The sequence below is a fragment of the Trichosurus vulpecula genome, chromosome 4 (genome assembly GCF_011100635.1).
Source record: "Trichosurus vulpecula isolate mTriVul1 chromosome 4, mTriVul1.pri, whole genome shotgun sequence".
In the NCBI taxonomy this organism is placed as follows: domain Eukaryota; kingdom Metazoa; phylum Chordata; class Mammalia; order Diprotodontia; family Phalangeridae; genus Trichosurus; species Trichosurus vulpecula.
The window spans coordinates 183,921,462-183,932,779 of NC_050576.1; the positions used below are offsets into that span (position 1 = coordinate 183,921,462).

Below are 11,318 nucleotides of genomic sequence, written 5' to 3' on the forward strand. Positions count from 1 at the left end.
GGAGGATTCCCTCCCCACCACCACCATGCCAGCATACCTCCTTGCCCCAGGGCCACCACCTAGGACCGCAACCCAGATCCAAGTATGGCAAAGCAGGAGAATCCTGCCTCAGAGCCAGCAAATAGATCCCTGCAATCCCCCTCTAATCAATTGCTTGATCCCCCCACTTTCTGTGGGCCAAGAGCTCCAGAAACAGCCACTGCCACCACCACCACCCCAGAGCTGGGATCAGACCTCCCTCACTCCTCTCTCACCCAGTTCTGACAGACCTTGCCTACTGACCTTCTAAGTTGTCTTTGGCATTTCTGAGTTGAGAAGTCTGGAAACTGCCACAGCTGCCAGTGATTCAGTCACCTGAGGCCTGTTCCAGGTTTGCTAGAGCACTGTCTTTGTTGGTGCAGCCCATGCTAGACTGTGCTCCTCTCTCAGACTGGTGTAACAGACCTTTCTGTCATCTTTCCAGGTTGTCTTGGACTGGAAATTTGTTTCACTCTGTCATTTTTTGGGTTCTGCTGCTCTAGAATTTATTTGGAGTCATTTTACAGGTATTTGGAGGAGTTTGGGAGAGAGCTCAAGCAAGTCCCTCCTTTTACTCCACCATCTTGACTCCGCCTCCTTCTACACATTACCTTTCAAGTAGATAGTCTAAAATTATTTCATATTCACATGCCCAAATTATTCATTAAATTCTTCCTTCATTAAGAGAAGAGTTTCTCTTAATGAGGGAAGAGTTTAATGCATGACTTACCTACCACACAGAACATCAGATTAAAAACTGCCTTCTCTATACAGCACCTCCAAAACAACTGTTGAGGTTTAGGGATGCTTGGATTGAATAGGCCCTCACCTCCCTAATTTCTGAAAACTATGCCTCTCAGTTCATATTAGCTTTCTGAACCACTTACTTTTCTCTTTTTGACTAAACCTCATTGCTATAGAGAACTTTCCATGAAAAGACTCCCTCCACCAATACAGAGTTGCCCCAATCTACAAATTTGCCTGGGTCACTGAGAGGTTAACTGATTCACCCAGTGTCACACAGTAAGGATGTGTCAGAGACAGGATTTGAACCTAAATCTTCCTGACTCCAGGGCCAATTCTCTATCTACTACATCTCCCTGCTTTCTCATTATTGGCAAATATCAATGACAGATGGAGAAGTCAACAGGCACTTAAGTGACTTGCTTTTTTTATCCACTCACAGCTGGCTAATAATTTGGGTGATGCTGGTATGAGCGTCCCTTTTGAAGCCATCCTATGAAGCCTTGGGCCCAGTAGCAAATAATAGTTATGAGATGGGTAATAATTTAATAACAACTCAAACTACACCTTTTTTTATGGGACTAGGAGTTCTCAGGCAAGTAAATAAGCAGAGTAATTAGATGTTTCTATGGAAATTGATGGAAACATTAGAAAGGAAAACATCCTGCATGGTGTAACGCCCCCTCATAGAAGGCTATATAAATGTGTGAAGAAGGAAGAAGTCTGGCTTTTGGCTTGGGGTTGGGTTGTGAGGACTATGGAGGTGGGGTAAGGAAGGTGTTGAAACGAAACTGAAACCACCAATATTAACACAATGGCATCCAATTGTGGTGCTCCCAAATGCTCTTCCTCAGCTACTTCTAAAAGCCTCCCTAGGCTTCCAATTCCCAGGGCCCTTTCTGCCTGTATGAGCTGCCATCGTCAAATCAGCCAGTGCCAGGCTAAGATCTGTCTACCTAATGCGTGCCATCCAGTTCCCTATCGCTCTCCCATCTACCTCCTGAACAACTTCAGGGTATCCTTCTGTGGAGCCAGCTGTGGTGAGGGCAACTTTGATAGCAATGAGAAAGAGACCATGCAGACATTAAATCAGCGCCTGGCTAACTACCTGGAAAAAGTGAGAAACCTGGAACAGGAGAATGCCTGCCTAGAGTGCAAGATCCGGGAGAAGCATGAAAAGCAGACCCCCATTGTGTGTCCTGATTACCTCCCTTATTTCAAGATCATAGAAGAGCTTCAGCAAAAGGTAATGATTCTTGAGTCTCTGTGCAATCCAGTTGTGGCCTTAGGACCTTTGAGACAAAGGTATTTGCTAGAATTTAACACTTGTGGAAATAATAAGAACTAGCATTCATGTATAACATTTGAAAGAGATTTTTGTGTTGTTTTGTGTATATGTCTGGAGGGAATTCCTCAAGTAGATTTGAAAAATGTTATATAAGGGTCCCATCCAACCTTTTATATCTCCTCATCTTTGCAGAGGTGCCTTCTGCCCAGTACTATTGAATTAGACTACCCAGTACTAAGTTATAATAGCTGACAGCTCTCTGGCTAATTAAATAATACAGTGGATAGAATGCTGGTCTTAAAATCAATACCTGAGTTCAAATACAGCCTCAGACACTGACTAGATGTGTGACCCTGGGAAAGTCACTTAACCTCTGTTTGCCTCAGTTTCCTCAGCTGTAAAAATGAGAATGATGATAGAATTTCCTCCCAGAGTTTTTTCAGGATCAAATGCAAGAACCAAATAATATATATAAAATATCATATATAAAGCACTATACAACATACATATAAAGCGCTATATAATGCTAGCTATAATGTTTTTAACTTCTGATTTACAAAAGTATTCTGGGATTATAAACCAAACCATGAAGCTTATTGAAAGCATTAAAGCATTTTTGTTAGAGGCAGTTTGGCATGGTGGCTAGAAGGCTAGCCTTTGAGTCAGGAAAACTTGGAAAACCAGCTATATGATCCTGGGCAAGTTGCCTAATCTCTCAGGGAGCTCGCTCTAAGATGATAAACTACTTGTAGGATGCCATGTGGACAGTTCCCCACACGGATGAAACCACAGACAGAGATTTTATCTTTAAAAGTCTTTCATAGCAGCTGAGATAGGGCCAAAGGAAAACATCCTAGGAAGAGTTGCTGGCTTTCAAGTCTCATTCATTTGCACAATCTCTTAAATCCTAGATCTTGTGCACCAAAGCTGAAAATTCCAGGCTGGTCTCCCAAATAGACAACACTAAAGTGACCGCTGATGACTTCAGAGCAAAGTAAGCTCACTTGGACCCTTTCATATGTTGTTTTGTTCAAGGCCAGCCCAAGGTTAAGCATTCACTTGAGGACCGACTATGTCCCAATGCGGATACATGCAGGGGTCCAGCAAGAATGATTCTTTTGTTTTTTTTGAAAAATGTTTTGTTAAAAGCTTAATACTTAACATCAACACAACCACCTAAATTTAATTACCAGCTATAGACATCCAAATTAATTAATTCCCATACTTAAAGAATTTATAACATCTTTTTTAGTCACTCCCCTGGATTCTTCATCAAGGTTCAAAGGGAATCTTTCTTTCTAACATAGTTAGGAAATGACTAGTCTTCCTTCTTTCAGGAAAATGACAGTCTGATGTCATACTAGCAAATACTTGCCAGTGCCTCTTTGCTCCTGGTCCAGGGACAATTAAGAATGAATGTTAAAGGCTGAAGCTGAAAGAGTGGCGTTCACCTCTAAAATGCCCCATAGTAGAAAGCGAGCCAACAGGAGATTCAGCGATAAACTTAGAGATTTCTGCTGCTTGGATTTGTTACCTTCTGTTACTGAACCATCCTTTCCTTCCCCTTCTCTTGCTTTCTCTTGGGTTTAAAGGTATGAAACTGAAGTGGCCCAGAGGCAGCTGGTGGAAACTGACATCAACAGCCTCCATCAAATCCTGAATAAACTGACTTTGTGCAAGGCTGACTTGGAAGGGCAAGTGGAGTCTCTGAAGGAGGAACTGCTTCACCTCAAACACAACCATGAAGAGGTTAGCAAAACATCAAAAAAGTCATCAGGGCCCCAAACCTCAGAAATTTCAATTCTGTTGAGCTGGTCTTCAGAGAGTGGCCTGCCCTACCAAATGTTTCTCTCATTTCTACATTTTAAAAAGAAGAGTTGTTCTGACTACTGTCAATCCCCCCAATCTGTTCCCATCTCAGCAGTATGGGTACAATGCAACACACTCTTAAAGTTGTATAAGAGAGCCTGGGTTGAAAAATCAGCAGCAACTCTGGCTTCTACCATGATGGGAAAAAGCCACATTTCCCTAGTCTAACACAAAGACACAAAGAGTTTCCTTAAGTGGGTTTAGGCAGTCCTGGCCTTCAATCAGCACAACTGGGAAAAGAGATGTCTCATTGCTCTAGTCCCCTATACTGCTTTATCCTTTGGGTGTCCTCAGAAACAATTTAAAGCCCTTACAATTCAATTTATAGGGGGAGGATGGAAAGGGTAAGTAAGGGGACAGGTCTTAGCTTAATCCACTATATGGTACCTTTCTATTTTATTATTCTTGCTAAAGTTGGTGCTCCGCTCTATTTTTTCCATGTAATTTCAGTGCCTTAGTACAAAACTCTCCCCGCCTCCCACCTTAGTTTCAGCTCTGCATACCAATTCTCTATTCAATCCTTTATTCAGAACCACAGTTAAAAATTTAGGAAACTCTACATGCTGATACTAAATGGAACCTGGAAAGAAATTTACCATTCCCAGGCTACTGTACCATGAAATGTGGTATAAATCCATTCACTAAACATGTCTTTTTTTCCCCCTTTCTCTAGGAAGTGAATTCATTACAATGCCAGCTTGGTGACAGACTCAACATAGAAGTGAATGCTGCCCCTTCTGTTGACCTGAATGAGGCACTGCAAAAAATGAGATGCAGATATGAGTCTTTGGTTGAGACTAACCGCAGAGATGTTGAAGAATGGTTCAACATCCAGGTGGGCGCTTTGAGATAGACCAGCACACACATATATGAACATATACTTGCACATAAGCACACACACATTTGCTCTTAGAAAAGTCCCCATCACTTTTTAACAACATTTTTTAAAAAAATGTTAAAAAAATATGTTGTCTGTGTCTCAGTTGCAGGAACTGAACCAGCAGGTGGTATCCAGCTCAGAAGAGCAGCAATGCTTCCAGAAGGAGATCTGTGATCTGAGGCGTACCGTCAGTGTTCTGGAGATCGAACTGCAGGCCCAGCATAGCCTGGTGTGTAGCCCATAGGAGTTGCCAAAGCCTAGTATGCATTGACTTCTATAGATATGGGATGATTCAGTGTAGGAGGTGAGTTCAATTAACTTAGGAGCTTCCTTTGCCATCTAGTCCTTGGCATTCTCTGAAGCCAAAATGGCAAAAGATCAAAAGCTTTGGCATCAGGGCCAGCCCTTAGATTAGGCAGAGTCTGTGGTCATCTGTATGCTATGATTTCATAATATCATAAATTTAGAGCTAGAAGGCACCTGAGAGGTCATCTAGTTCATCTTCTTTCTTTTGAAGATGAAGAAACTGGTATTAGTTAAGTGACTGGACCATGGTCCCATTACATTCAAATCCATACCTTCTGACTCTAAATTCAGGGTTATTTCCAATCCACCTTACAGGGATTCCAGGTTTCCTTTCCAAACTCACCTCTTTCCCAAATGTCTACCCCAATGAGGCCTGGTATTCTACCAAATGAGCTTTCATATATATATACATATATACATATATATATATGTATGTATATGTGTATATGTGTGTATGTATATATGTATATGTATGTATATGTATGTGTATGTACATATATGTATATATACATATATATATATTTATATATTAAGCACTTTGCAAAACTTAAAGCCTATATAAATGTTGGCTGTGATTTAGCCTTATTGCTATTGTTATTAGCAATTTAATCCCTTAACATTACTTAAGTCTATCCATCTTTTAGTCATCAGGGGTGGAGAACCTGTGGCCTGGAGGGCATGTGTGTCCATCTAGCTCCTCAAGCAGGGCCCAGCCTAGAGGGCCACATGTGGCCTCAGGCTGCAGGTTCCCCACCCCTGCTTTAGTGTTTCTCTTTTCTCTCTCTCCACATCATCTTTTAAAATGCAAGGCTAGGACAATGGGTGAGTCCCAATATCTTAAAAGGAATGAACTTAAAAGATTCCTTTCTTGGAGTCTTCCCTTGAGTGTAGCAATGTGGTAGCACTGGCTACCTAGGAGAGGGAGAAGGAAGGAGACCCTGAGAGAAGAGGCAGTGGAGTTTTGGACACAGAATGAAAAGGCCCAGGTTCAGATCTGTGTGATTATTGGCACGTGATTTAAGCTCCTGAGACCTTAATTTCCTTTTATGTCAAATAAAGGGATTAGACTATATGACTTTGATGGGACATTTTAGTTCCAAATTTATGATTCTAAGAAAAGAGGACAACTAATGTGGAGAGAGGGAGGTCAAGGGAAGATAAACTTCCCCACTTCACAATGGTGCCTAAGATTTGAACCTATTCAGTGCTAGGTGGCATTGTGGATAGAGTGTGAGGCCTGAAATGAGGAAGACCTGAGTTCAAAATCCAGCCTCAGTCACTTATTAGCTGTGTGGTCCTGAGCAAGTCACTTAACTCTGTGAGCCTCAGTTTCCTCATCTGTCAAATGAGCTGGAGAAAGAAATAACAAATGACAAGAGCAGATTTGCCAAGAAAACCCCAAAAGGAGTCACAAAGAGTTGGACACGAAGGAAAAATGACCAAACTACAGCAAGTGGATAATGAAAGTATTTAAAAGTCAAGGGAGAATTGATATCTTTAACTAGAGGAGACAAGATTTAAAACCTATAGGTATCATGGATGAGATTTAAAAATCATAGGTATCCCAGATGAGGCAAATATACCAACCTCAGAGGAAACTCAATTCATACCTTAAGATTTATTTTGAAAAAGCTGCACAAATTCATTAAATCACATTGCAGAAAACTATATTTCATCTCTCTCAGCCTTAGTTGTCCTATGTATAAAGTGAGTATAGAGCAGGCCACTTGTACTCCAGCTTTAATTCTACAATCTTAATAAGAAGTATACTCATAAAATTATTATAAATAATATAAAATTATTCTAACCTGTACAAATCATCATTTAAAATGCGGTTTAGCCTGAATTTTCCATAATATCACCAAGGAGCACAAAGCAGAACTCTAAAGAACGACTCTTCATAATGAACCGTTAACTTCCTTTCCCTTTCTGTCTTAAGAGAGATTCTCAGGAATGCATCCTGACAGAAACAGAGGGCCGCTACACGATCCAGCTAGCCCAGATCCAATGTCTGATTGAGAGCGTGGAATCCCAGCTGGCTGAGATCCGATGTACACTGGACAGGCAGAATCAAGAGTATCAGGTCCTGCTGGACATGAAGTCCAAGTTGGAGTGTGAGATCACCACATACCAACATCTTCTGGAGAACACCGACTGCAGGTTTGTGAAGCCAGAGTGACTTCTTCAGCCTGTGGTGTGGGTACTCTGAACTGACTATACCAGGGCTGGGGAACCTGCAGCCTTGAGGCTGTCGGTGGCCTTTTACAACCTTAAGTGCAGCCTTTTGACTGAATCCAAATTTTACAGAACTGGACTATACCTTTGGTGGCTTTTCTAGTCCTGGAGAAAGGTTTGGGAAAAGGGAACCATAAGATCTTAAGGAATTGCTCTGATAACCAATAGTAAATATCCATAAGAGGGAGTAATAGGGATATTAACAAAGTCTGGAGTCAGGGAGAAAATGAATGCTATGCAACAAAGAGGTTTTCTGTTTCTTTTTCCTTTTTTCCATATGAAGGGCTAAATGATCCATATGAGAAGTGAGCCAGAGATAGTGACTTCTTAAGCTTGTCACACTCTATCAACATACATACAGCCTAACACTCTATAAATAGATTTTAAAACCCTCTGATAAGAACCCTCTAAAGTACAGCAGAATCTATTGTTGTCATTGTTGAGTAGTTTAGTCATGTCCAGTTGGACTCTCTGTAACCCTATTTGGGGCTTTCTTGGCAAAGATACTGAAGTGGTTTGCCATTTCCTTCTCTAGATCACTTTGTAGATGAGGAACTGAGACAAACAGGCTTAAGTGACTTGCCCAGGGTCATACAGCTAGGAATTTTCTGAGGTCAGGTTTGAACTCAGATCTTCCTGACTCCAGGGCCAGTGCTCTATCCACCACACCACCTAGCTATCCCCAGAATCTGTTACACAGATTCTGTTAAACAGCTCTTTGCATCAGGCTTTTATATAGTGCAGTGAATAGAGACTAAGGAAGACCTGAGTTCAAATCCAGTCTTATATTTTCCTAGCTGTGGAACCCTGGCAACCTCCATTTGCCTTAGTTTTTTCTCATCTGTAAAAATGGGGGTAATAGTAGCACCTATCTCCCAGGTTGTTGTTGAGATAATATTTAGTAAGCACTATATAATTTAAGCTGTTTTTATTATGTTACCAGAGACAGCTAGGCAGCGCAATTCAAATAGCACTTCACCCAGAGTCAGGACAAATATGAGTTCAAATCCTTCCTCAGATTCTTACTAGCTGTGACACCAGGCAAGTTACCTTCTCTCGGTCTCAAATTCCACATCTTAAAATGTTGTTGTTGTTGTTACCAGTATATCGATAACTATGATAATGAGACACTTACTACAGGGACTTTCTGAATCATCAAAGAAATGTTATACTGTACTCAGTAGCATTTTATCATCACATGTATCTTAATTAATATTAATTAATATTAATATTGATTAATTAAAATATTCATAGAAAAGCAAGGAGATATAGCAAATAGAATTCTAGACCTCTAGTCTAAAAAAAACTGGGTTTGAATCGTATTCCTGACACTTAGTGGCTGTGAGTCCATGGACTAATCACTTCATCTCTTGAAGCCACAGTTTTCCTAATCTCTGAAATGGAGTGAATAGCATCAACAATGCCGACTTCACAAAGTTCCTTTTAGGGTCAAATAAGATCACTTACTGTAAAGTACTTTGCCAGCCTCTGAGTACTATAAAAATGCCAGCTGCTCTTATTACTGTGAGATGATACATTATAATTTAGTAGGTAGACGACCAGTCTGGAAGTCAGGAACACAGGTTTCTGCCTCTGACATCTATTAGCTATGGTTCCGTATCATAGAATATATGGTTCTATCTATGCTTAAGCAACTCTTTGTTGTTGTTCAGCCCCACTGTTTGTGACCCCATCTGAGGTTTTCTTGACAAAGACAATGGAGTGGTTTGTCATTTCCTTCTCCAGCTCATTTGATAAGATAAGGAAACTGAGATAAAAAGTGACTTGCCCAGGGTCATATGCAGCTAATTAGGGTCTGAGGCCAGATTTGAACTCATGAAGATAAGTCTTCCTGATTCCTAGCCCAGGGCTCTATCCTGCGCCACCTAGCTGCCCCAAGAAATTCTCTAAGACTCTCTATTGATGATTGTCAATCTAAGTCTACAGAAGTTTCCCCATTGGGAGTTCTCTATACCAATGGCATTCCCAGCATAGTCCTCAAAAAATCAGATGGCTCAATGGATAGAGCACTGCACCCAAAGTCAGGAAGACCCAAGTTCAAACTAAGCCTCAGACACTTATTAGATGTGTTACCCTGGACAAATCCCTTAACCTTTGTCTGCCTCAGCTTCCTCCCCTGTAAAATGGGCATAGAAATAATCTATCTTCCAGGGCTATTATAGGGATAAGATGAGATCGTGCTTGTAAGGAGCTTTGCAAACCTTAAAGTGCCATAGAAACACTATTATTTTTATTGCTGCTATATTCTTCAAATGTATATCAATGACATGTTATCGATATATTCTTTAATATATATTAATTCTTTTAATATTCCTATTCCATACATGCCCACATCCTAAAAGAGAGATTCTTCTGTGCTTTGGAATATTGCTAGGCTCTATAGCAAGATCATGGACTCATGTGTCATAGACCCTGTTGAGAGTCTAATGAAGACTAAGGACCTTTTATTAGAATAATGTTTTGTTTTAGTTTTGTAAAATCTATAATTAAAGGAAATGCCAAATATTTCATTTTGAGGTTAGAGAAAACAAAGATTTTTTTTTCCCTTTCCAAGTTCGTAAATACCTTAAGATCTATTTATGTATCTTTTGGGGGAGAGGGTTTGGAGAGGCTGTGCAGGCTTAAGGCAAGAATCCCTCATTATTAATGTTATTTGTCCCTTGTTCTTGAAGAGGCTCAATGATATCAGAAGGGTAATGCCATGACTTTCAAGGGAATTGGAGTTAAATGAGGCAAGGCTGTGCAAAACCATCAGCCTCACCCTTTCCTTCAGAGTCATCAGAGTCCAGTGGCAACATATAGGTCAGGACAACTGTTAATGGGCCCAGATGAAATGGGAGACCCTGGCCTTTTTAAACTAAGATCTTTCCCAGGTCTCAGACCCTTCATCAAAGGGAATAGTGGAGTATTTGTAGCACATTGCTAGCATGATTCAAATAAATAGAATCTTGTAGTAAATTGAAGACCCCACTTCCCAGCTATGTCAGATAACAGGGATTGACCAGAATTCAATTAATTTCATATAAAATACCATGGTAGGCACTGGGGAATACAACAATGAAATAGAACACATTTCTGCCCTTGAGAAATTTACAATCTAATAGAGGCAAGTTCATAAGATCTAATGTTTCATAAAACTCTCTGAAGACTATTTTCCAATAACTTCAATCTACTTATCTGAACCTTTATTTTAATTATTTTCTTCAGGTAAATTGAGAACAAAAGATCAGATTGTGAAGGGGATTATTTTGCATGAATTATGTTAACCTGTTGTTATCATCATTCTCCTTGCTTTTTAATTTTTTTTAAATGTCACCAATACTTTCCCAGTAAACCCTACCTTAAATTGTATGATGTTGCTTCCTAGGCTTCCCTGCAATCCATGTGCCACAGAATGTAAGCCTTCACCTTGTAATCCCTGCACATCTAGGACCATGGAATGTATGGCCCCAGCTTATATAGAATCCAGGCCATGCAACTCTTCAGTATGCAATGTAAGAGCTAAGCCCTGCAATTTCTACTCATCCCTGCCTGCGATCCTTGCCAGAATCTATACCTTAACCCAGGAGTTCCAGGACGGGAAGGTCATTTCTTCTCGAGAACACGTACAACCTTGTTTCATCCCTCGCCTCCAAGTCCACTTTGTCAACGGAGACAAAGACGGCATCAGTTGAACGAACAAGATGATAACTACCTATGCCTTTCAAAAAATACTGCCTTCTCCGATCCTTTGAAGGTATCCAGTTTCTTATTCTGTAGTGTGTTTCTTCTGTAAGCTTCAGACTTTCCTACTCTTCAATATAAATTCTTAATATCATAGGTTTAGATAATATCATAGATTAGAGCTTACTAGCCCAACATTCTTATTTTGCAGAGGAAGAGAAAGAGGTTCAGAAAGTTCATTATCAGCCCAAAGTCAATTAATTCAATTTGATTCAATTCAACAAGCATTTATTA

General features: G+C 40.4%; 1 protein-coding gene across 1 annotated transcript; it reads left to right on the top strand.

Moving 5' to 3' along the window:
• The first annotated feature begins 1,576 nt into the window (after nucleotides 1-1,576).
• Nucleotides 1,577-11,035, top strand: LOC118846606 (keratin, type I cuticular Ha4-like). Its single transcript, XM_036755331.1, has 7 exons — nucleotides 1,577-2,008; nucleotides 2,962-3,044; nucleotides 3,643-3,799; nucleotides 4,593-4,754; nucleotides 4,903-5,028; nucleotides 7,045-7,265; nucleotides 10,729-11,035. Exons 1-7 carry the CDS (start codon nucleotides 1,577-1,579, stop codon nucleotides 11,033-11,035), a joined length of 1,488 nt encoding a protein of 495 aa, XP_036611226.1.
• Nucleotides 11,036-11,318: the final 283 nt, after the last annotated feature.